Below are 27842 nucleotides of genomic sequence, written 5' to 3' on the forward strand. Positions count from 1 at the left end.
CGTCGAGATCGTACTATGGAGGTCGTGCCTTATAAACATAATAAGGTCGCACTTGTCAATTTATGCATCCCTAGCTCGTACAACCGTCATGAAAACCATGTTGTCTACATCGAAAATACATGGACTCCTTGGCTATTTCTTCCATGCATTTATTTTCCAGCTGTACACGAGCTGAGTGAAAGACTCGTTCTAAAATTAGGATACTGAGAACTCTTGATAATTATATACATATATTTACTGAGTACTTTATTAACGAATAAAGTGTTCATTGATATGATCATTACATACCACGATAATCCTCTATTAATGGTTCATAATTACGATGGAATAAAATTATAGTTTTACCCTTTTAGCTATATCTTGTTGCTAGAGTACCACTGACTTTACTAGTGAAGGTTGTGTCACAACAAGTTTTTGAGGTGAGCGCTCATATTCTTTTCAGTTCTAAAAGTCAACCCAGTAGGGAACCATTATTCAATCTATAAGAAGGTATAGATTTCATATCTATTAAACTATGTCCCCGACCATATATATCATTGAGTCACCAAAACAATTGTTCTTAGCCTGATCATTCTGTCAAACCTTAATGCATGAATAAAAGGATCAGATGACATATATATGAGTTCATAGCCACCTCAGGATTAAGATCATTGTGTATATGATCATCGTTTGATGTGTTTGATTAATACTGTGAAACGGTGTTTAAACAAGTATTAACAAATAACATTTGGTCCATATCTATATATCACTATATATAAAGTACCTTCACTAAAGTGTCATATTACACTAGCGACCCAGATCTAAGTCGCTTGTATTCATAATACTAGCGAACCGTACTAGCTATAATTAATCTGAAGATTCTATAACTTTATTTTACTATGAACTATTTTAAGTTTATTATCTTAATCTCTATCCCCTCATACCAAACTGAGATTAAGACCACATAGATAAACTTTGAAATTTTTAGATATTTACTTAATATTATCAACATAATATCGGATATAGTCTATATATATAATAATTTAATTCAATTATTTATTTCATTTAAAAAATTTGTCAACTACAATTGCTTTAAGGGCACCATTCCCAACAATCCATAATTGTATTGTCTTTAGTATGCTTGTCTATATTTGAATCTGATTGTCTGGTTATCTGAATGTTTGATTTAAAGCCTTGACTTATTAGTCAAGGGTGGCAATAGTGCTCTGCGCGGTGGTCGAGAGGTGTAGGCCCAATCAGGGACGTACTATTACGTTGGAAAACCCTATGGTCGTTGGAAAACAAAGCGCTTGGATAGCTCTATGGTTACTTAGAGCTAAAGCCAAAGGCCCCAGGTGACGCTATGGTCTCATAGTTAGGGCATAGGGCCCCATGTTGACTCTATAGTCTACTATTCAGGGCAGCAGGCCCCAGAATGATCCAATGATCATTTATTTGTAATTATATGCGTGCATTTGTAGGTTATTATTGTTTGGCATGCTAGATATGTATTTGGAATTTTTATTTACTGTTCATCACATGTTTAAGTTTTCTTGCTGAGCCTTGGCTCACAGGTGCTATGTGGTGCAGGTAACGGAAAAGGAAAGCTAGACAAGCCTTGAGTTGGAGAGCTTCGGTGGCAGTGTGCACATATGCAGCTGCTCGTCCATCACAGCCGAGGATATCTCAGAGGAACTAGGGTTATATCCCCTATTTTGCCGCTTAGGTCGACTGGTTGTAACTTTTTATTTGTATATACCCTTTTGAACATTTGTTTGCATCATTTTTGGATCTGATGTATGTATGAAACTTTTAAATGAAAAGTCCATGTTTCCTTTGAACAAAATTTTTAACCACAACCCTTGACATTAACCTTAGTTACACATTTATAACCAAATGACTTGATTAGAAACTCTGGCATTATTTAAAGTACACAGTTTAACGGTCCTAGATTAGGAGGACGTTACATGGTACGACTGTGAGTATGCACTTTTGTAGTCATCACCGTCCTCATTGGCGGTGGGGGGAGTGTCATCAAGGAGTTTCCTTCTTGTGGTTACCATTGCTGCAACTAAAGCTTTCTTCAAGCTCTCAATGAATGCATCAAAATGTTAACTAGCAATTTCAGTAACAACTAATTAAAACAAAGCTTAAAGAATTAAAATTTGAGACAAATGATTTTACGTGGTTCAGGTTGTGAATCAACCCTAGTACACGAGTCACTTGTATTTAGGATGTGAAGAATTTGTAAGTGCCAAGCTATTATGGAGGATTTCATACAGCGTTTTGGGGACTTAAATGTTTGAGGGCAATTAATTCCCTAATGAGGGATTCTTTATAAAGTGTGCCCTAGTCTTATTTATAAATGTTTGTGGGCAATTAATTCCCTAATGAGGGCTAATTAAAATTATTCTTCCTTAATGGGAACTTAAATGTACAATAAATGTTAAATTCCTTCAATTAAGGTGTTGGTGGGCCCCTGAGTATGTCATTGGGCCCAATACAAGGTATACCAACCACTAATTTATTGGGCAAAATGCTCTTGACACAATCAGGAGGGCAACAACATATTTTCCTATGTCAAGCAGTGTCGTGAGACATCCTGCTTATCTCTTGTACGGGATCGACACAATGATTTGTGCAATAGAAAGTGTCAGAAGGGTGCTTGTGGTCCAGTGTCATTGTACTTAACACCTAGCAACTCTTCTCCAAATCCAAAAGAGGTTTCTCGTAGACTTGGAGGAAATGCATCAAGGATACGGTGTTGTAATGAGACTAGGAGCATTATCCTTGAACATGGTCCTCGAGAAGTAGCATTTTGACGAGGACACACTCCTCCTGTGGTGGTGAGTTCTAATTAAAGGCAAGGCTTATGTCTCGTGGAGCTCAAACCAATCTCCAAGGAACTTAATCGGCTTTCATGAAGTCTTAATTACTCTTTAATGTGTGCCACGTGTCACTTGGTTACAACACGGACAACACCTTCAATTTTAGGATCAAAAGGGTTAATTGGAGTAGAGCTTTTAACTATTAGCATAAATTGCGCACAATTCAAGAGCAACAATGAAGTTAGGAACAAATAAAATTAAATATAATGTAAAACAAATAGATGTAGAAATAATATTAGCAAAAATTTTAAAAATTCAATTCCCGGAAACGGCGCCAAAGCTTGATACATGTTTTATTACCGCAAGTGTACGACGTTATTATAGTATAGTATTAATTGAAAAGGATATCGAAGTCACAAGGACAAGCTTATTAATTTTACTAATTACTAAATTCTTAAGCCTTTAATTTTAATTAGAGAAATTGAAAATAAGAATGTTTAACAAAATAAATAAAGAATTAAATAAAAATAATCTATGAATTAAAAATTAGAGAATGTAAACCTAGAATATTGATTTCCCTATTTCAAATAATGAATCTTAATTTATCTATTATCCCAATCTATTCTCCTAATTTAAAATTTCAAGAACCTTAATTTAAATCATCTACCTTTCTCAAGTGTAAGTGAAATTATTCTTAATTGTTCAACAAGATATCTCTATTCAATATTAATTAAACAAGAATTCATTAAGCAATATGGTTCTCTCAATGAAACTCATAGAAATCATGGAATCTCCCAATATCACATTTTTCCTATGTCATGCAATTCTAAGTCCAATTTAAGATTATCTCTCAAGTGTAAAATACTCAATCTCAATTCAATTCAACGGTCATAAAACATTAAGAAGATAAAATTAAACAATAGATTGGATGAACAAATTAGAGAAACTTCATTGGATTAATATCAAAACTTTAATTCAATAACCTAAAATAGTTCCAACAATATTCTAGAAAATATGTTTAGTTCATGATCACTAACATTAAACCAGTAACATTCATGTTAAGAACTAATTAAAGTAAAAAAAAATTAAGAGAAGACAAACTAGATTAGATGTTCAATTTGACATTTATTCTTCTTCTCCTTGTTCTCCAATGTATTCTCTACCACCAAGATGTTCCAAAAGTCCATTTTGACGAGACCCTAAGCTTATATTTATAACCCACTAGAAATTACCATAAAAATTCCATTTAAAACTGATTAAAAATTAGAATCTATGTGCAAGGCGCAATGGCGCCTGAAGCTCTAACTCGAGATGTCGAGTTTAAATTTTGGTAGTACTATAGGTGCAATGGCACCTACATTTAGGCGCAATAGTGCCTCTCAGGTAAGTTTCTAGTCAACTTGATCTTTTCATCTAGTTTCACTTCTCGGTTTTGACACTTCACTCACTTATGCCCAATGTGCACTCAAGATAATACATAAAACCTAAACAAAAACTTAAGTAAAATATGATAATTCATAGTTTGAAAGAAAAGAATGAGTGTGTAAATATGTACTCATCCCATTGCCGCCAACAACTGTCGCATTAAGATTTCTACAAATATCCTTCTCAATCACTAAATAAATGGTTTTTCTCTCTAAAATATGGATTTTTTTAAATTTTATTTTTAAAGCAATATAATATTTTATTGTTTAGTAAAAATGAGATTAAAGTTTAGGGCTTGTTGTAGCAGTTTATATTATTTCGGGTTTTATTTAGTAATTTTGCTTTTGTTTGTGATTTAATATGTATTAAGATATTCTATTCTGTTTAGTGTGTGTTAGGGTATTATATTATGCTTATGTGTGTATAAAAAATTTTGTGAATATTTTGGATGTTTTTGGAATATGTTTTGTATTTTATTTGCAAGTTTATAATTTTGGGATGGATGAATATATAGTTGCTATGTTTTAGAATTTTGTTATAGATCTAGGAAAATTTTAAAATTAATGGATAGTAAATTATAATTTCAAATTATAATAATTATTAATAATGAAATATAAGAATTATTATTCATGAAAAATTAATTTCTTAAATAATTAATATTACAAAAAATAATAATGAATAAGTGAATAAGATAACATAATTTATTTATAAGATATCACTACTACAAAATAGATTTGTTTGAACTTGCATTGTGAGCCCTCTTTAGGGCTTAAAAAGTGAGGTTTTTTAGGGCTTGTGTTGCGAGTCGCACAAGAATCTTTTAGGGCGTGCGTTGCAAGCCCTAAAAGAACATTTTTAGAGCTCGCAATGCGTGTCCTAAAATATCATGTTGAGTACCTTTAAATAAAGTTTTTAGAGCTATCTTCGCATGCCCTAAAAGAATATTTTTTAGGGCTCGCAATGCGTGTCCTTAAATGTTATATTTTTAATTTTTTTAAAATAATTTTTATTTATTTTAAATTAAAAATTATGATTTAAATGAAACATTTATATACATATCAAAAAACTCGTAGGTTAAAATAACAAAACTTGTACATTCAATGAAAAAGTTACAAATCTATAAAAACAAAATTTGGAACAAATACTAATCAATCTTATCACATTTATAATACAAAACTAAAAAATCTAATAAAATAACTCGAGTTAACAATGGAACCCCATAATATCATAACTTGATTTGATGATGGATTCTTCAAGCAACTTCTTCTTCCCTTTGCAGAAACTCGTCATCATCAATATCACCATGAATGTTCTAGTTTCTACCCATTGTCCAATGCTAACAAAATGTCATTTTCACTACAAAAATATTATATATATACATATAAATATATAAGGTTCTTGTGAAACTACAAAATGCATCATTAAATGGTGAAAAGCACATACTTCGTAAAAAATTCTAACATAACATATCATCAAAAGCCAAACAAGTGTCACTTAATATTAGTAATTGGTAAAAAAAAAAAACTATCTCTCCATCAATATCTCAAAAATCATCATAATTTCAGCAATAATCATAAAATCTATTCATATGAATATTCACCAAAATTCTAATTGATCTTCAATGAAACACAACAATAAATTTCACACTACAACCTCTCATCAAATCTGAAATTCAGCAATCATTTTAGCATACACCATTCGCACAATCCAAACCAAATCATGTTCAAGAATGCAAGCGAAAACACTAACTCCAAATTCTGAATGTAACTTGCTATCAAACAAAATCAACCAATAAGACTTAACCATCAATCAATAAGTCAAACTTTCAGTAGAAAATTTGTTCACATTCCAACAATAACTTTTCTAAAACTCCCAAAGATTTCAATTATAATCAATTAAATTAGCAAATCATAGCAGTAATCCCTAAAATTGTAGATAATCTTCAATAAAACACAAGCACTTTACGCAGCTAACAAATGCTTAAGAATAGTAAGAAGATAAGTGAAAACAATAGCAAAAATACAAACAAATATGAAGGAATTGCTTTCACAGGTCGAAGTTACATGAGAATAAGGCCAACAAAAACTAAATTTCACTTATAACTTATCATACAGGATACAACAACATTGTTTTGCTAGCCCAAAGAGTGTATCTTATCATACAAGAATCATGATACAACAACATTATCCTTGAGAAGAAACGTAAATAAATTGTTAGTAAATAAAAGTCAAACAATGAAATTTTAATCCAAATTTGAAATCACACTAGGGAAAAAGAGTACTAATACAATTCCTCCAAAACATTGTCTCAAAACATGGGTTCAATCCAAATCCTTCGCATTTATACAACAACGACCACTACCACCCCACATTCAAATATTTTGATTAATCTTCATATATAAATATATACATATATATCAAGCATTAACCACTTCTTCAACCAGAAAGGGTTCCAATTGCATTGAACATCTTTGTAGGAAAACATAATAAAATCACTTAACAATAGCATAGAAAAGACATATTTAATTAAGTCAAAACAAAGCTCCTAAATATGATTATAAGCCAATATCAATGGAATAAAAAAAATGTTTTTTAATGCACTCTAAATGATAGGAAAACACAATTTACTCAATATGGCTTTCTTAATTAATTTAAACCCTCTCTTTCTAATTGGCGAAGCACAACTTTTCTCAATCCAAAATTCTTTCATTTTAGAAATTAGCGGGGCGTTTCTACAAACACATAGAGTGCATTAATCATAAATATGAAATGAACAATTTAAATTCAAGAATCAAACACAAATTAAGTGAACGCACATTCAGAAAAAAGGAGGATGAAGAAAATGTGTAGACCCACATCTCACCTCTGCCAAGACCAGCCATGAGACCCACGCATCTCACCTCTGTCGAGACCATCTATGACCAAGATCCAATAGTACCTCGGCCGAGACCACCGTCGCGACCCCTGCGAGGCCACCACTCTACCAGCTGCGAGAGATTGCGGGGCATACCTCAGATTGTTCTACTTTCTACCTTCCAACTATCATATGTTTCTTAGAACGATCTATTTATATATATATATATATATCTAAAACTAAAAGTGTAAGACTTACCCACCTTATATATGAAGATTGAACAGTGTGTGACGGAGAAAAAGTCGATAGGAATAGAAGACATTCGACTATTTAGTGGCGAGAGTATTGTTGGACCCAAAATGGGTATGTTTTAAAATATTTATAACTCGCAAGCGCACGAATCGAATATGGAGTACAGTGTTCGTGTCAGCACGAGGTCGAACCCAAAAGAGTTGACTTAAATCAAATGAAAAAACTATTTTACCAAAGTTTAATAAATTTCTAACCTAGTTCCAAAGATTGATGGGTTTTGTTTTACAATAAAGAAATAAAATACTAAAAAGGTTAAAATAAATAAACTAAAAAGACTTGTTTTTAATAGTTATTTATAAAATTATTAAGATTTTAGAATCCACAAAATATAAATAATAATATTTATTAATATGATGACTTCCCAATTTTTAGTGATAATTGAAATCAATCTAACTATCTTTTCCAAAAAAATATACTTCCTTTAAGTTCTCTTAAATTAAAAAATATAGATTTTCCTTCACTTCAATAGTATAACTTCAAAACATTAGTTGTGAATCAATTTAATGAAACTACAAAGATCAAATAATGTTATTTTTAAAGTCAAATATAATACTTATTTTTTAGGAAATAGATGTGAACAATTTAATGAAACACACTTAATCAAAGAATATTATATTTTAACAAAATTAAGAGCCAAGTAAAATATGTTATAACTATCTAGAATACATGATATTATAGATGAAAGAAATATTTAGAAGAAGAGAAATCATACAATTTATTACTCAATTTGGGAGATCAACATATATCAAACATTATTTAGTTATATCTTGCTTCATCCTCCACCTTAATAATCTTAATTAGATTAGAAACTCAAAACTATCAAAAACAAAATAAAAATTACAACATAAATAGGAAAATTTGGAGGAGGAGCCTCCAAATTATTCCTCTAAAAATACATAAAATCTAAGAAATGAAAAAGATGAAAAGAATAGAGAGATGGAAGAAGTGGTGTAAGAGAATGTGTATTTGAAATGGTGAAATGAGACTCCTATTTATAGATAAATTCTTGGGTAAAGAAGAACACTCTCATTGGTCTAAAAAAGAAGCACATGGATTCATGCTCAAAATTGTCATCTTTTCACATAGTTACAAATCCAATGGTGGAGAAAGTAGCACATGGATTGATGACATGGCATTGTCAAGAATTGGATTGGGCTTTTCAGTTTGGGCTAGATTTCTCATTTCTTTATACCAACATTTTATCAACATTTCATTTTCTCCCAACAACACACCTACATAAAGAAATTAAACTCACATAAATTAGTAACAACATAATTAAACAAAATAAATACCAAAAACACATAAGAATACAGAAAATCAAAATAAAACTAATAAATTAAAAATTACATAAAAACATGATATATTAATTAAAAGTTCAAGAACTAAGCAACAATTAGCATAGAAAATGTGGTAAAATAACTCTATTTTGTAGAGTTATCAAGTATGTGAAATCAAAAGGAAAGAATAACAGATATATTATATTATGTACATATATATTTGAAACTAAGAGCGTAAATACTTACCACCCAAAATCTGAAAGATGAATCGTTCGTGACAGAGGAAATGCCGAGAGGAGTTCGTGAGTACTTGTGCATACCTGAGCTGAAGAATTTGGGAGGGTTTAGAGTGCGATAGTAGGTGGATCGTCTATGGAGCAAGAGATGATTAATCCAATTTAATGAGGAGAAACACTAATTTCAGGGAGGAGAAGAACTTCAGAGGTTTGGCTATGAGGTAAAGATGGAAGAGAAAAGAGGAAAACAAGGACTTCTCTCCTCTAGTAAATGGGGGGAAAAGAAGTATTGAAGGGGAAAATAGGTTCGATGGGAGAGAATTTTTACTCAAAAAAATTTAGTATTTTATCGTGCTTTATTTTCAGCACCCTCCCATGTGTATTACCATTAACTATGTTTAATAACGTTTTTTCAATAATGTCCAAATTTATTGTTATTAATATGGACTATTGTTGTAGTGGCATGAGAAGGTTTCGGATCGTCTCCTTCTTTTTCTTCTTCTTCAATTTTGTGTTGATGAGAAAAAATGAACCCTAAGCCCAATTCAAAATCCCCAAATTGTTTTTATCCCTTTTTACTTAATATTTTTAAGGGCACTCTTTAGGCTCCCTTAATACTCATTTAGGACACCCAAAGTGAGTCCTTAAAAGTCACCACTCATTTTCACAATCAAATTTCCTATTCAGGTTTTTTTAGGACTCACATATTTTGTTAGGACACACATTACGTATCCTAAAATTTATTTTTTAAGGACTCTCAATGAGAGTGCTAAAAACTCCAGAGACATTTTTTAGGGCCTTCATTTAGGTGTGTGTCATAAAAAGATGACCTGTAAGAGCATCTCCAATGGGGAGAGCTATAGCAGTAGCCATTGACCAAAATCTGACACAAAGTGTAGCTTATGCATTGGAGCTCTTAAAAAATTTGACCATTGCCTAACTTGGTTGCCTCACAGAGGCAACGGTCCTTTTTCATTTTTTCTCTTTTTTTTATAAATAAATATATATACATATAATTTTATATATATAAATATATATATACATATATTTATTTTCTTACCGTTTTTTATATAAATATATATATACATATTTTTTTTGTTACCGTTAGAAATTTTTTTTTTCTATAAATACTCACTTACTTAATTTCATTTTCACACTATATTTTTCTTCCAAATTATCAATATCACAAAAAAAAAATCCTATCAATGGATTTCCAAAATTCTCCACATTCTCCAAGTACCAATTCCCAAAATCCAAATTTTCAATATTCTCAAGTTTTTCAAAATTCATCATATTCTCCACATACCAACCCTCAAAATCCAAATTTTCAATATTCCCATTTCAATCAAAATTTTCGAAATACTCAATCTACTAATCCCCTAAATCCAAATTTCCAATATTCTCGATTTAACCAAAGTTTTATAAATTCTCAAAATTATCCAATGTCCTCTTACCCTTACCAAAATTTTGGCTCTTTTGAGACGCCCCAACAAGCTCCATTCTTCACACCAACAAATTCACTACCATATGCCTTTCATATGCCTTCCCTACACCAACCTGAAATGGTTTCAAGAAATTATAGGCCTAGTATAGAAAAGTCTAGTATTGATTTGAATCGCGAAACATCGTCAACATCTATCTCTGAAACCCAACCTGAACATTGTGCTGAAGGGTTGGAAAATATTATTCTACACAATGAAGATGAATCAAGGCATAAAGGTAAAGTCAAATGGAGCAAGGAAGCAACTATACTTCTTATAAGTGGATGGCTTAATACATCTAAGGATGCCATTGTGGGGAATGACCAAACTTCTACACATTTCTGGGCTCGAATCGCAGATTACTTCAACACCAACCAAAAAGGTGAGCAAGCAAGGACTGGAAGGCAATGCAAATACCATTGGAACAAGATGAATCAAAAGGTGGCGCAATTCAATGGATGTTATAAACGAGTTCAATTAGCACATCATAGTGGTTGGTCTGATGAGAAATTTTTTTGAGAATGCACATCAATTGTACAAATCTGAAAATAACAACTCAAATTTTTTATTTGTGGACTGTTGGAGATTGCTAAAGGTTGAGCCGAAATGGAATACAATGTACCAAACAACATGTGGTAAGAGAACAAAGGTGTCAGAATTAGGGGCATTTACTTCATCTTCTAATGCAGACATCAGTGACGATGAAGTACGTGAAGTGCGCCCTACTGGCCAAAAGGCAACAAAGAGAAAAGGAAAGGAAAAAAAAGACACACATGCTAGATTTATAGAGATTAGTGAACGAAAAACAGTTGCATTAGAGAAATTGGTGGCGATAAAGGAGAAAGAGGCAGAAGATAATAAGATTAAAGGATATATGGATTATCTCATCATGGACAAGTCGCATATGACTCCTGAGCAAAAGAAAAATCATGAAGCCATGTGTACTTATATTAAGACTAATATCCTAAAGTTGTAATTGCTTTGTATTTTCATCAATGGCATTATTATGTAGTTTGATTTATTTAAATAAACTATCCTTTATTATTTAGTAATGGCTACATTTTAACGGCTATATTTTAACGGCTATATTAACGGCTACATTTTAACAACTATATTTTAACGGTTACATTTTAACGGCTATATTTTAACGGCTACATTTTAACGGCTATATATGTCACCATGTCTATAAATACAAAATTTCAATCATCTTTTTACTCAACTGATCATTCCGTCCTTCATTTTACTCTCTCATTTATCTTTCATTCTCAAATATCATATACTCTAAGTTCGACAATGGATTCGCCAAATTCTGCAAATTCATACGATAATATGAGTCTAGAGGATATCATAATTGTAGAGTGTACTGACGATCATGATGATCAATATTTCAAAGCTTTCATGGATGGGGGTAGCTCAACAAGGCAAGGAAGAAAGAGAGCCCATATTGATAGGGGTCATGTAGAAGGACATCAATGTTTGTTCGATGACTACTTTTCTGATGAACCGGTGTATACAGACTATCAATTTAGAAGAATATTTAGAATGCATAGACACGTATTTCTACGCATAGTGCAAGCTCTAGAAAATCATTCGGAGTATTTCCAGATGAGGTTTGATGCAGTCGGTAGAAGAGGGCTTTCACCATTACAGAAGTGTACCGCTGCAATGCGAATATTAGCATATGGAGTGCCTGCTGATTATGTTGATGAGTATGTTCGAATTGGTGAAATCACCGCTATTGAATGTCTAGTAAATTTCGTTCGGGGAGTGAATGAGATTTTTCGTGCTGAATATTTGAGACGACCCAATGATGGGGACATTCGTCGCTTACTTCAAATAGGGGAGGTGCGTGGTTTTCCAGGCATGTTGGGAAGCATTGATTGTATGCACTGGGAATGGAAAAATTTCCCAGATGCATGGAAAGGACAATTCACGCGAGATGATCACGGCAGGCCAACAATCATGCTCGAAGCAGTTGCATCACAAGATCTCTGGATATGGCATGCATTTTTTGGTGTTCCGGGATCCAATAATGATCTGAACGTGTTAAATCAATCCCCATTATTCACTGAAATCTTACAAGGGCAAGCTCTAAGAGTTGAGTTTACAATAAATGGCACACAATACAACAAGGGGTACTATCTAGCAGATGGTATCTATCCAGAGTGGGGTACATTTGTTAAAACTATCCCACTACCTCAAGGAGAGAAAAGAAAATTATTTGCTCAATGCCAAGAAGCAGTACGTAAAGATGTTGAGCGAGCATTTGGAGTACTTCAATTTCGTTTTGCTATTGTACGAGGACCAACACGTTTTTGGCAAAGAGATGTTCTCAAAGATATTATGTATGCATGTATCATATTGCACAATATTATTGTCGAGGATGAAAGAGATGCATATGAGAGTTTGGTTGATTTTAATTATGATAACGGCCCTACAGACACCCCAACAGTTGAAGTATTGCATGGACCTATTTCCGACTTCCCGACAATGCTGCAAAGAAATGCTGAAATTCGTGATAGAAATATTCATCGCAATCTTCAAGCACACTTGGTGGAACACATATGGTCAAAATTTGGAAATCATTTTAATTAGTTTTTTTTTTAATTATGTTAGATTGATTAATTACGATTATGTCATTTTATAAGTTTTTTTTAAATTTAGTCTAATTTAAATATCATGTACTATTTATTTATATTAATATATGAATTTAAAAAATTTAGTATGATAATATTTATAATTATAAAATGATATATTAAATAATAATATGTGGGGACCATGGTTGGCAATTTTTAGGGTAGCTTGCATTGGAGTATTTTTAAGAAATAAGTTGCCAAAAGTGATGTGGATGAGAGAGAAAATAAAAAAATAATTTTTTTAGTTGATTTAGACATTTTAGGCAATGGTTGGGGTAGTTTGCATTGGAGATGCTCTAAAGAGTATTTTGTAGTAGTGTATGATAAGTGATGTGACATATTTCTTTAAAATGCTAAAATTGTCTCAAAATAATGAATATGAAACATATAGTTTTTCAATAAAATAATTCAATAAAATAAGGAAATTACAAAAGAAAAATTCAAGCGAAAATCTTTTGGGCTTTCGAAAGTGCTTCAAATATTACTTTCTCGGCCTAAAATTGTATTAAAATAGGCAAGCCTAATTGATTGTGTAGAACTTTGAATGAACATTAGTTTCATATCTCTTGGGTCACATGGTTCAATTCATATCTCTTGGCTCTCGTGGTTCAATCAAAGTCAAAAGTTATGGATATTTAAAGTAGGCGTGAAGGCCTATCAAAACACTTCTATTGACGCAGTTTTTCCCCAACAGTGGATTAAGAAATCCGATAACAGAGATATTAGGATTTCTTACTAAACTGTGATTAGACAAATGAGAAATATCACAAACACTCACACTTTAACGTGGTTCAGAGATTAAAATGCACCTAGTCCACGAGACAATCTTATTAATCTCCTTTAGGCTCTGGTGAAATTGTTTCTTACAAGTTCAGCAGCGTTTCTGTATCTCAAGAAGTCGTCTATTTTTCTATCTATTTCCCTAATATTTATAGAGGGTTTTCTTGGACAGCTTTGGGTAACCGCATGCATAAATATGGTAAAAAATAAATCATAATAATCTCCGGTTTCCATAGGGATATGATTGCCTATGGAATTTACATTTGTTTTCTCGGGTAATAAATGTGTAATAAAATCTGGGCATTAATGAGTGTACAAGGAATCTCTGAGTGTTTTGGGATCCTTCACTATAAATCATGATCAGGCTTCCACGATCCTGATCTCCGAGTGTTTTGGCTTCCACGACCAGGCTTCCTTCAAGTTGGATGTCGGAGAGATAACCTAACCCGACACGGGCCAAGTTCCGTCTAGAAGTCGATCTAGCAATCACGCATCTCGAACTAGGTTGTTGGCGCAAAAGGTGATCTAGAGATTATCTGGTTGTCGTACTATCATGTTTAACTCGAACTACTCACACCAGAGTTAGCTAAATGTTCGGCCTGTACACTTTCTCCATGCACTTATCTGCAGTTGTTCCCCACGATGAGTGATTCAGATCGTATTTATTTTGGGCTACAACATTTTCCCCCCAAAGCTCCTGCTCATGCATGAAGTCACCTCTAACATGCACATAGAGGCTTTTAGGCTTCTATTATGTGAAATCGTGCCCACCCACTACTCGAGTGCTAAACACTTGTCTGTCTGTAATATGTGCCTATTTAGGACTGTAGATGCTTCTAGGGCTAGTGAGGTGGTGGAGATAAAGTGTCATCACATGGGCAAGTTACCGGAGCTCAGTGATGTTTCAGAGAGAGTTACTTCATCATTCTTTTTTCTTATTCTGTTTTTTTATATCCCTTGTAACTATGCTTTCACAAGCTAAAACAATCGCGTTCGAGCTTAGTTCGAGGTTTATTTTTCCTCGTGATATTCATATACTTGTTTGTGTATTTTCGTTACTTTATGATCTATTTTTGTTCCCCTTACTCTATTATTTTACTATGCTTATGAATTTCAAATTCTTGCACACTCACAATTATGGGGGTTATCTTTAGATCGAGATAGGTTTTCAATGGCTTGGCCAATCAATTTTGGTCGATATCGTGGTCATACCCAGGAATTTTCCAGCCTAATAGCGTTATACCTGTTAGGAATCCAGTCTTGAACCTGGTTATGTCTAGGAGTTTGTTTGCTTAACAGCATTATACCTGTTAGGAATCAGGTCTTGGACCTTGCTATGTCCAGGAGTTTATCTGCTTAACAACATTATACCTGTTAGGAATCAGGTCTTGGACCTGGTTATGTCCACGAGTTGGTAGTTGAATTTTGTTTAACTTAGTTCGTATTTGGAATTTCTTTGAAAATTTGATTCATCTATAAAAAGTCATTGAATAATCAATTTTCCAAACTCTAAGTTTTAAAAAAAATATTTAATCACACAAATACTTTTAAACTCATTAAGGGTTATATGCCCCCCAAGTAATCAAAATTTATGAGTATTCTTGGTCACTTTTTCAAAATGAGTACGTGATACATCGCGAGAATAAGGTAAACACGTAGTCATCCCGCGTCGTTTAAATTGAATGGATTTTATAAACAAGCTTAGATGAAAAAATACAAAAAAAAAAAATTCAAAACTAACATAACTGTCTTATTACTGATAATATTTTTTAAGATGAAGAGCATCCCAAGTCCGTGGTAATAACTCTCCACTTAACCAAGCTGGTTTGAATGTTCTCTCACGTAAAATCTCCATGATATGGTATGGTCCTTCGCAGTTCAGTCCGAATACACTATCTTTAGGAACCTTACTCACCAAAAACATTCTTCGACGCACCAGGTCATCCAGCTTGAATCTACGTCCTTTTACCTTCGAGTTAAAGTAATGCATAATTTTCTGCTGATAACGGGCAAGTTGTAATTGTGATTCTTCCCGCTTTTGTTCGATTATATCTAGGGATGCATCGAGCAATTCGTGGTTTCGATTTTTGATCGAAGTATTTTTGTCTATGTGTCATCACTAGCGCTTCAATTGGGAACATAGCATCACTTCCAAAGATTAAAGAGAAGGGAGTGTGCCCCGTGTAGGTGCGATGTGAGGTCTTATAGGCCCAAAGTACTTGTGGGAGCTGCTCGGGCCATAATCCATTGGCTTAATCTAGTCATTTTTTTAAGCTCACATTTATGGTTTTATTTATAGCCTCAACCTGTCCATCAACTTGCAGATACGCCACTGAAGAAAAACTCTTGATTATGTCATACTTCTCACAAAAGTTTGTGAAAAGATCACTATCAAACTGAATTCCATTATTAGACACGATCTTCTTCGGAAGCCCAAAACAACACAAGATGTTCTTCACGACAAAATCCAAGACTCTCTTCAAGGTTATGGTCGCCAGAGGCTCGAACTCAACCCACTACGTAAAGTAGTCAATGGCGATAACTGCATAGCGAACTCCTCCATTTCCTGTTGGTAATGAACCGATCAAGTCGATCCCTCATACTGCAAACAGCCAGGGGATGAGATCATGGTTAACTCAATGGTCATTTCCCGAGAAATTGTGGTGAAGCGTTAGCATTTGTCGCATTTCTATACGTACAAGGCCAAATCCATTTTGAGTGTAGGCAAAAAATATCCTTGTCTCATTTCTGTGCAATTGTGTTCCGACAATATTGACAATATAATGGCTAAGGGTGTTATCATTGTACCAACCATGTGTAGTCAAATTATCATCCACGGAGTTATGCTTGATGATTCAGTTGTGAGGGTTTGGCGTATAGATGTCTTACAAGAAGAAGGTGAGATCCTTATTCCCTTTGGTAACCTATGATATGTTGGGGACACACGAGACACATTCTGCCTTGGCCAAAATATTTAATCGTGACTGTTCAGGTATAAAATTATTTGCTCAGATGTTTAAATTTTATTTTTACATGGGTACACTGTATTGATATGTTATATGATATTAGGTAGGGCCCATCGACATGTACACACAAATCCCTATCACCAAGCCCACATTTATCATCAGTTGGATCTCACGTAGTTGTCCCCGCTGAAAGAGCTCAATCAGAACCTTCAAATTGGTTAACTGATGACCAATGGGACAGAATTGATGTTAGTCAAAAATTTATAGTGAAGGAGTATTATTTTATTAATGGAACAGGTGGAGTTGTATAAGTTTCCGTTGACCCAGAGTTTATAAGAGATCGCGAGGCTATCTTCATCACATCGGAAGACGTTTATCAAGCAGCCTCCATGGATAATATTGGATTCTCAGTTTGGTATGAGGTGTGTATCAATTCTACTTGAACTCAATCTGTTATGTGATAACAAACTATTAGATGAGTTTCAATATATTAGATATTCATCCATAGTGAAGTAGGTACTGAGATGAAATTGTGTCCTGTGGATATAACAGAAGGTTGAGAACATGCGTGTTGCAGTGAAGTAGCATCTGTGAATTTTGTATGCTGAAGTGGTATATGGACGAAATTATGTATGTTGTTTGTTGTGTGTTGTATGTTTTGTTTGAATTGATTTTATAGGTACTAATAATTTGGGATATGTTATAGAAACAGAGGAAACTTTGGACAATTTTTTTATGATATTAATTTATTAATTGAAAATATTTTTTAATATGCAATATGCATGATTGATTCTATAGATTTGTTTGGGAAAGCATGCACCCAAATTCACGACATCTATACAATTTTTTGGCACCGAACATCTTTCTATTGGCAATGATGAAAGTAAAAATAATATAGTGGATCTTATAGCCAAATGGATGATGACTATGGATAGACGAAGCCAGATATATTTCACTCCTTGGATTGTTGAGTAAGAACGCACTACATAAATATTATCACTACTGTGTTTGGCTTTTAATCTTATAAAAATTATAATTTATTATTGTTTTAGTCGACATTGGATGTTGGTGCTCATTATGATGCAGGGGATGACCATAATTTTGGACCCTTTGAAAAATCATAAATTTCAACCAATAATGAAGGAGGTTATGGAAAAGTAAGTTTTTCAATTTTAATGTATGCATTGTTTATTTTTAAGAGTTGAGAGTATAATATGTAGTTAATTAATTTTATTTTTTGTATAGGATACGCACAATGTTTGGAAAATGAATACATTGGCAAATTTACAAAATTGCTGAGAGATTCTTGTCCAAAACAGCCTGAAAGCCATGAATGTGGTTTTTATGTACTAAAATACATTTATGATCTTGTAAATGCACCGAATCCAACAGAAGTTATCAAGAAGAAAGTATGTTATATTTTATACTTTTTTTGCTTAAGAAAACTAGATATAATATTTAATCATCTAATCTATATTAACTTTTCAATTTTGTAGTGGTTTGACAAAAAGGAATACAATGTCAAGGACGATCTACTTCCACTACAAAGCGATTGGTTAGCAAGATTAATGTTATGTATTTATGAAGTCTATTTTTTTATGAGTAACTTGCTAACTTGACTTATATGTTAAATGGTATTTGTATATTGTTATATATTTATATACAAACTATCTATATATATATGTGAAATGTTATCTTTTAATTTGAAATTATATGTGAATGTATATAATAATATGTTATATGTTATCTTTTAATTAGATAATAATTTATCGGATTAGGTATTTTATATTATTATATAAATTTTAGGTATATAATAATAATTAATAAAATTAGTTATATTATATAATCGGAATTGAAAATATATAAAAATACACCCAAAAATAATTATATAAAAAAATTATTTTCTCAGCGATTATTTTAAATGAACCGTAGAGAAAGAATATATTTCTCTAAGGTTATTTTAAATAAACTGCAATGAAAGAATATCTTTCTCTACAATTTATTTAAAACAACCGCAGAGAAATATATTCTTTCTTCGCGGTTTATTTAACATAACTACAAAGAAAATGATGTATTTTCTCTACGGTTTTTTTAACTCTTTTCTTTGCAGTCGAATACATCATGGTTCTCAATACTCTAAAAAACCACACTGTATTAAGTAAAAAAAACTGCAGAGAAAAGCATTTTTTGTAGTAGTAATTTTTTTCTCTCTTTCTTTGACTTCACAATCTCTCCAATTGAGAGATATGATTAATTTTGGTGGGCCCAAGTGGATTTAGAATCCTTGAATGTTTGACTCTATACTAAAAAAAATAGACAATGAATGGAAGAGCTCAATCCTTAATATTGAATCAATGCTTCTATCACTCCCTCCGTGACTCTATACTAAAAAAAATAGACAATGAATGGAAGAGCTCAATCCTTAATATTGAATCAATCCTTCTATCACTCCCTCCTATCAAACTTTTTAGGTGGATTTAGAGAAAGTATTGTGAGAGAATACGATGAGAGAGAAAGTGGTAGACAAAATAATAAGAATGAAACAAATAAGAAGAGCGAACTATAAGAGACAAAGTAATATGAGAGAAAATGAGAAAAGAAGAAATAATGTTGTAGAAAAGGATGAGGAAAATGATAAAAAAAAATATTGGGAAAAAAAAAGTTTTTGAAAAGCACATTAAACAACTTTTTGTTGTTTCAATTTTTTTTCTTTAATTTTGTTTTTAAAAATTATTTTCTAAAAACCATTCCTAACACTCCTACTTGTTTATAGAGAACATTTTAAAAAAAAAAACTATTTTTTATTATCAATGTCAAACAACCTCTAAGTCATATGTGTTAGAAATAATATAGCAGAGAAGAACAAAATATACATATTAATATATTTAATTGAAGAAAAAAAATACAATATAAAGAATAAACCAAAGCTGAGGCACGCGAAACACACTTTCCTTAAAGCAGATTTGCCCCCTCTACCTGAACGGTGCTAGAGGATTCATGAGCAACCACTTCCCAGGATACAACAGTTATCAAGCAGGACAAAAGCACCACTGCGTCTGGTTAGGCGAACTCGAAACAAACCCTCCCTATTTCACAAGAAAACACTACAAAGACTGAAGAGAGAAAGAGACTAAGTGTGTAATACTTTGTATTTGTGTGTCCTAGAATGAAAGGATAAGTCTCCTTTTATATGCTTCATGGAGAGTTGAAAATGTGTGTGAATCAAGTGCATTAATGCCTAAATATCCAACAAATCTAGAATCTTAATTTCTGAAAATCAATCAGAAATAATCACACTTATTATGGTAATATTAATTGTTACCCAAAGTGATTTTTTGACAGTCAATCAGAATTATTCACACAATATTATGATATCTCAATTTTGACCAAAGTGCTTTGCCAAAACCAATCAGAATAAATCACACAATATTCATATAATATCACCTTTAATCAAAGTGATTTGCTGAATCATTACCATTTTAGGCATCAATTTCTCATTCACTCAATTTTTTCCAACAATCCCCCACATGAATGAAATTGATCAATATTAAGAAACAATGACTCGACACAACTCGACGCAACAAGGTGATAGAGTTCTCTGATTGATACCCGCGTAGGATAGGTGGGTGTTAGCCTTTGAACCTTCCATTGTGAGAATATATTTACTTTACTAACTCATTAATAGGCGCGATGTCTTTGAGCTGTTCCTTCATTTGTGTAAACGATGATATATCTCAAACAGATATCTTTCTGGCATAGTTTTAGTTCTCATGGTTATGCTCATTTTGGTTGTGAACATCTGCCTAATTCTATGAGAAGTTTTAGAGAATTGAGCCCCCACAATTCTCCATCGAAGCAGCCCCACTTCTCTCTCATATAGGTGACCTCTTATCTAAGAGCAATCCCGCATTTCTTTGCTCAGACTTCCGATGCGTAAGGGTCATTAAAAGCTTGAGCTTAACCTCTTTTACAATGAGCATCACTGTTTCATCATTGGAACGGGTAGAGGTAATCCCCCACAGTGATCCTACTCGGTCTCAATAATTAGGTTGTCCCATTGAACCTAGATATTGGGATCTCCAGTCAACTTGGTTGGGTTTCCTTTATATCGACCTTAATTTCCTTTGGGCTTAAGTCCCATTCCTTCTGATGTCTTTTCAACTTGATCTCTGTTTAACCCTTTGGTTAGCGGATACGCAATGTTATCTTTTGATTTCACATAATCAATCGAGATAACTCCAGTTGAGATCAGTTGTCTAACGGTATTATGTCATCGACATATGTGTCATATTCTTACTGATAATGGAATCTTTTGTTTACTTGGTGTAACACGTTGCCATAATTGGTTGAATTAAAGTAGTTTATATGATTGAATAAAGTAAGGGGCATAAGTGTAAATGTCTGTCCAAAAATGATGAGTCGGGGTTATATGGTCATTTTACTATGAAGTTGGGACATATTTACGATATTAGTTACGTAAAAATTTATCTACATCTATGTAATTAAAATTTTGTGTTGCGTAACATGAAATGAATAAAACGTAACACAAACTAGTATATATTATGATTGAAGAATGTCAGTTTTGTATTAAATTTTTTGGATAGATTTTAATTTTTTAATTTTTGTTAATTTTGGGATGATTGAATTACTATTAATTAAATTTGAGAATACATACTATTTAGATGATTTCAGAATATATTATATGCTACAATAAGTCATATATGAATTGTGTATTCTAATTCTTTTAAGTTGTATTTTTTTTTCAAGAAAAAAGCTTATAGATGGTAGAATGTGTAGCAAAAATTATCTTTGCTAATGTATTTGACAATATGAATAATTAGATTTAAAAAAATAAATAAGAACTTTTATAGATTTTAGAATGTTTAGCATTAATTAAATTTGCTAATTTTTGTTTACAATAAGGTTAATTTGATGTGCTTTTAATAAAAATAAATTATAAATGGTAGAATGTTTAGAATTAATTAATTTTACTAATGTATATTTGACAATAATATTAATTAGATATTTTTTTATAGCATTAATTATTTTTTTCGATGTATTTTACGATAAGATTAATTATATATAGATGGTAGAATGTTTGTTATTAGTTAATTTTGTCATTATATGTGCCAATAAAATTAATTAGATGTTCATTTGACAAAAAAAAAAATGATAGAGTGTTTAACATTAATTAATTTTGCTAATGTATTTAACAATAAGATTAATTTTGGAAAGCAAGATCGCAATTGGAATTAAGTGTAATTCGATATAATTACTAGATTGGACATGTTTGTTTAACCAGGTAATTACATAGTATGTAGTTGGAGGTAATTGAAGTGTCCAATTACACTGTATAATTACTATATATTATAATTTTAAAATATTAATTATTACATAACATTATATTTTACAGTGTAATCACTAACGTTCTTGCCAAACATTATATTAGAAATTTATATGTAATTACGACTTGAAATCTAAATACATCTTGTATTTTAAAATAAAGTGTAATTACTAGGTTGTGTAGCTACACTGCCTAATAATTACATAATTACATAGTGACTTCCAAACACGCATATAGATTAATTATTTTTACAAATATATTTGACAATAACACTAATTAGGTTTTCAAAAAACTTTTATACATGGTATAATGTTTAGCATTAATTAATTTTGCCAATATGACAATAACATTAATTAAAATTTTATTTAAAAGTAAAATTTATAAATGGTAGAATGTTTAATATTAATTAATTTTGCCAATATATTTGACAATAAGTTTAATTAATTATTTTAGAAAAAGTAAATGGTATAATGTTTAGAATTTATCATTTTTGCCAATGTATTTGGCCATTAGATTAATTAGATGGTTGAATGTTTAACATTAATTAGTTGTTGTTTTTTTGTGATTTATATTTTTTTTTTCTGCAATCATATTCTTTGTCTATAATATAATACTGATTAATTTGGATATTAATTGCACAATGAAGTCATGGTGATGATCTATTTTCATAGTAGTTAAAAATTTGAGGGTTGATTAGGCCTAATATACCAAGTAATTAGTCAAGATTGTTATAAACAACTACCTTTGGATAAGATCGATGTCGATCAAAGACTTTTGACCATTATAGTCAATATGAATAAGTGTGATTATTGACCTTGGAGCACTAAGTGTGGTGAATTGACAGTTGATGGTGTCTGAAACATCCTATAGTTAACAAAGGTTGCTATAAACTACTGTCTTGGTGAAATCGACGGCGATCGATACAGATTGGAGCACTTCAACCACTTAAGTCAATATGAATTCTTTATATTGAAACATCGTGGGATGCAATTCAAGTGTTTTTAGGTCCAAAATAACCTATAATTAACTAATTTTTTGATTAACTACTAAATCGGGTTGTGATCAACGTCGATCGATACTGACCGGAGCCCTTCTACCAATAAAGTCTACAAGAACACTCTTTACACTTGTGATTGTTGATCTTAGAACACTGCGAGTGGTAATCTCACTGTTGAATATGTCCAAAATAGTCCATAATAAGTTAAGGTCGTCATAAACTATTACATCATAGTGAAATTGAAACATCGTAGCCTTTTGACATAAATAATAAAAATATATTAATGTAGATTAAATGAAATTATATTTAAATGTATCACCTCAATTCTCATAAGAAAGTTTAAAATTAGAAATTAAAACATAAATTAAATTATGTTTGATTAGTTTTATATATATGTAAAATTGAATATCAATAAATTTAAAATTATTTAAATTCTTAATTATTATTTTTAATGCTTATCATTATAAATGCATATAATTTAATAAATTTTGAAATTAATTAGTAAAATAGAAAAAATTAATAAAAAAATAATTTGTTGGTTCTAAATGTCAATGGAAATAAAAAGGAAAGATAGATATGGTATCTTTAGTGGGCTCAATGCTTTCCATTCCAAAATTATTTCTCAATGTGATTTAAAAATTACTATTGTTAACTGTCTTTTTCACTATCAACTGTAAAGAGAATGCAAGAATAACACATGGATTTTACGTGTTTTGGGTTATTAATTAACCCTAGTCCACGAATCACTTATATTAGAATTTGGGAAGCTTGGGCGTCTCAAGCTTCTATGGAGTTCAAGCAGCATATTTGAAATGCTCTTAATAAAAATGTGGCAAGATATTCTGGGATCCTTTACAATGTGTGCCCTAGCCCTATTTATAGATAGCTGAGAGCAATTAATTTCCTTAATGGAGATTTATTTATAAAGCATTCTCCCTTAAGGGTATATTAGTGCTAATGAATATGCATTCCACTAATTATTGAGCTGGTGGGCCTGGGCATACCTCCTTGGGCCCACTTACGAGGTAACAGCCCACAAATTTTTAGAGTAACACGTCCCTGACAATGTCAGTGGGTAACTGCTAATTTTCCCATGTCAAGCGGTGTCATGAGACATCCTGCTTGACACTCATACAGACTCGACACCACGATTTGGGTAACAGTAACATGTCAGATAGCTGCTTGTTGTCTAAGGTCTCTATTCTTGACACATGGCACTAATACTCCAAGCCATGAGGACGATTCTCACAGGACCAGAGGACTGGAGCAGAGAGGACAGGGAGGGTGTCATAACTGTAGTCCTCGAGGAGTAATTCCCCGAGGAAATCCTTCTTCAGGGACGGTTCATGATCAGGGGGGATAGGCTTGCCCTCCGAGGAACTCTAGGAAAGCTAACCAGGGCTTCATTATCTCCCATGAAACTTAATTACTCTCTAAGGATTGCCACGTGTCACATGGTGAAAACACGAACAACATTTTCCCCCCAAGTCTTCACTCGTCCTCGTACAGTGGAGATTAGATCGAAAGGAGTAATCTTAAGGAACATATTCGAGGGGAGACGTTTTGGCTACTTGAGGCATGCTACCCATAAAAAGGTGATGCGACATGTTGACTCCCTATTGCTAACCAATAATGAGTAGACACAAAAACGACAGAAAATAAAATAGCAACGAATAGAAGATAAACGGCACGAAAGTTTTATAGTGGTTCAACCCAAAAGAATTGATAATAGCCTAATCCACTTAGTGTTTTTATATATGGCAACGTACACTTGAGATCAGATGAACCTTGGCCAACTGAGTTTCTCAAGTGCAAGTCAGAGAATATTTCGACAGAGTTTCTCTAGAGAGTCAAGTTTCAATCGAAAAGTCCAACAAGAGTCCCCCAACTAAAGTCATAAGCCTTGTATTTATAAGCTCATGGGATGTACTAAATGGGCCCTAGGCCTTGACTAAGTCATCATCTGTTTCAAATATATTTAATTAATAAAATAATAGAAAATATTAATTAAATTCAAAATACAACAAAATAGGTTATTCTTTCGAGATATATGAGAAATTTCCTCTGATAGTTTTGGACATTTCTGATTGAGGATGTTCCTGACTAGCAAGTTCCTGAAAAGCTACTAGGGAACTTCCTGGTCAACATGTTCCTGAGGAGCTACTAGGGAACTTCCTAGTCAGCAAGTTCTTGAGATGCTCTTGTGAAGTATCTGGTCGACGTGTTTCTGAACTAAACTTGTCAAGTTTCTGGTTGGCATATTTCGGACTAGAGAAAACCATTCCTAAAATCTACTGGTTGGAAACTTTCCAGCCAGTGATAGAAAAATAAGTTTATGCCTAGTAGATTATTTTTCAATCCCTTATACTCCTTCTGGTCGGCATATTTTTTGAACATCAATGCACCACTTAGTACAAATGTATTGTCACTTGTCATTTCAAAATGCCACATCACCATGTTTATTTTTTTAGGGATAAAATTTTCCTCTCAAGTTTATCATATGTGTTTAAAATATGATGAACTTTTTCATGGGCAATAACTATCTGAGCAGTCCAAAAATATCTTGTCCTACCAGCAACTTTCTTGACTAGTACGAATAGTTCATGTCTTACCAGCAACTTTACTTTGAGCAATGAATGTTCGACCAACAACTTTCTCGAGTCAGTAATCTTTATTAAAAAACCACGTGATAAATCCCCATTAATTTTGGTACTTTTTGTGTTCCAAATTCCAATAAATGGCTCTTCGTATTCTCATGCCTTTTTAATAACTCACGATTGCATTTCTTTGTCACAAAAATGGTGGCTACGCATTTCTGAAGTCATGGGATAATGTGAGGGATAAGATTAAAAGGCTTGGGTATTGGTTTATAATCTTATAAATAGGGCCTCCCACGCCTATCTATACTTCACTCTCTCTCCAAGAGCCAAAAAAACAACCTCTTCATCGTTGTCGAAGCTCACCAAATCTGAAGGTGCTAGAATTATTCAAGATTTTTTGACGTATCTCTCAGGAATCTGAGGCTCCCATCATCTATTTGCATAAGTTTCTCAAATTTTTCATTTATTTTCAAGCATTTTTAGCTGAAAAACTTAGAAGAAATTTTGTTTAAAGTCTCAGAAACCCGAAACCATAAGTTTTAGATATCTTCGAAATTTCTTCGATGAATCCGTGTAGGGATAGCATTTTTTTTTGTTGGTTTAATGTAGTCTAGGCTTTGGGTTAACCAATTTCACCCCTGATTGGTTGAAATTTTGGGAAAAAATGACCCAAAATCCCACTTGTACCTTTTCGAGTTTTTCAACTTCTGAAGAACATTAAAGCTTCTTTGAGAAGCATTGTAAAATTGTTGAAATACCCCTTTTGATACGCTTGTCAATCTGCTCAGGTGGGAATTATTGTTTTACCACCACCGAGTAGCATAATCCTTTTCTATAAAAACATGTTGCTCGGTCAAAACCTTGCATATAGACATCGTTTCTACTGCTCGGGTAAAATTAAAGTTTTCCCACCGAGTAACTAGTTCTTGTTATGGATAAATTCATACTGCTTGGTAAAATTGAAGTTTTTCACTAGGCATTAATTTTTCTTTATGAAAGATAAATACACATTGCCTAGGCAAAAAATAAAGTTTTTTTTTTGGGCAGTAATTTTCTTTATGAAGAATAAATACACAGTGCCAGGAAAAACTTAAAAATTTTCTCCAGGCAATAATCTTCCTCATTTTGCACACACTCTCTGTTTGGTTTACTCACCTCTCCCCTATTTTCTATAGATGAATCGTTATGACTACATGGGAGGTGACAACCAAATAGACTCTGACTTCTCGTACCCTGAGCCCATTGATGCCCCTCTGAGTAATGATTCTTCCTCATCGAAATCTCCAAGCAGAAGGACTCCCGGAGACCGTCTTCTCGGATTGAAGAAAATTCTTCCCCGATCGGCTTTGTATTTCCTCCACGAAGATCAATTTCTTCAACAACACAATGAGCACCATCCTATGCCAAAAGTGAAAAGGACTACTCGGCTGCCTCAGAGCAAGACCCTCAAATAGTTCACTGGGCAGTAGAAAAAGTTGTAGAACAGGAGCCTCACGTGGATGAACAACAAGTAGAGGAGGTTGAGACTCAAGGTCATTTAAGACCTTCCCGCCTGTTGCGAAAACTTAAAAGGCCAAAGAAAAAAGTTGCCCAAGTATTCGCAATGGAGATCAAGAGTACAGCTGTGCTCAAACCAAGGAAAGAAGATAACCAAGTGCCTTCTTGGTATGTGTCCAAGGATTCTAGATTGACTTCTAAGGTTGTTGATAGGTATTTTCATTCCTACCTCCATGAAGGAGTAAACATAGGGTGTCCTCGCCTCAACGGGAGAGATAATAATCCCGAAGGAGTTTATTGTGCCTAGTTGAAGTATCATTTTTTCCGATCGGTGACTGATTATGTCAACGTCTCCCCGTTTCAAATAGCGCAAAACAAGATACAAGCTTTTTCTACTCTATATATACTTTACCACCTCAAGAAATGGAGTCCACCTACCCCTCATGAGGTGTATTATCTATTTGATTTCAGAATCAACCCCAACCGTAAGAACGTAGGTTTTTTCAACCATTTTCATAGGCAAAAGTGAGTCAAGTATCTTTACAGTATCACATTTAAAATGAACCCTAGGAAGTATTACATTGAATGCTCCCTTACTTCGGACATTGAAGCCAACAACTTGGGTTTTACT

The 27842-nt window shown here is 32.7% G+C and overlaps 2 protein-coding genes and 1 long non-coding RNA gene across 3 annotated transcripts; 2 read left to right on the top strand and 1 right to left on the bottom strand.

Annotated features, from left to right (window-relative positions):
- Nucleotides 1-5328: 5328 nt before the first annotated feature.
- Nucleotides 5329-7297, bottom strand: LOC133805236 (uncharacterized). Its single transcript, XR_009878895.1, has 2 exons — nt 7095-7297; nt 5329-5588 (listed from the first exon to the last, which is right to left on the bottom strand). It is a non-coding gene; the product is annotated as an uncharacterized LOC133805236 (long non-coding RNA).
- A 3175-nt stretch (nt 7298-10472) lies between these two features.
- Nucleotides 10473-10910, top strand: LOC133806001 (glutathione S-transferase T3-like). The gene has a single exon (XM_062244138.1). The coding sequence runs from the start codon at nt 10473-10475 to the stop codon at nt 10908-10910; it is 438 nt and encodes a 145-aa protein (XP_062100122.1).
- A 9-nt stretch (nt 10911-10919) lies between these two features.
- LOC133805359 (uncharacterized) lies at nt 10920-13008 on the top strand. The gene is made up of 3 exons (XM_062243520.1): nt 10920-11185; nt 12304-12481; nt 12587-13008. Exons 1-3 carry the CDS (start codon nt 11008-11010, stop codon nt 12984-12986), a joined length of 756 nt encoding a protein of 251 aa, XP_062099504.1. The 5' UTR covers nt 10920-11007; the 3' UTR covers nt 12987-13008.
- Nucleotides 13009-27842: the final 14834 nt, after the last annotated feature.

Source organism: Humulus lupulus, chromosome X (genome assembly GCF_963169125.1).
Source record: "Humulus lupulus chromosome X, drHumLupu1.1, whole genome shotgun sequence".
NCBI classification, from domain to species: Eukaryota; Viridiplantae; Streptophyta; class Magnoliopsida; order Rosales; family Cannabaceae; genus Humulus; species Humulus lupulus.

Coding starts and splice junctions, on each gene's coding strand:
- LOC133805359 (XM_062243520.1), top strand. CDS start 11,008: ATGTACCAAACAACATGTGGTAAGAGAACAAAGGTGTCAGAATTAGGG. Junction 11,186..12,303: donor TGCTAGATTTATAGAGATTA/GTGAACGAAAAA, acceptor AAAATTTCCCAG/ATGCATGGAAAGGACAATTC. Junction 12,482..12,586: donor GAAATCTTACAAGGGCAAGC/TCTAAGAGTTGA, acceptor AACTATCCCACT/ACCTCAAGGAGAGAAAAGAA.
- LOC133806001 (XM_062244138.1), top strand. CDS start 10,473: ATGGTTTCAAGAAATTATAGGCCTAGTATAGAAAAGTCTAGTATTGAT.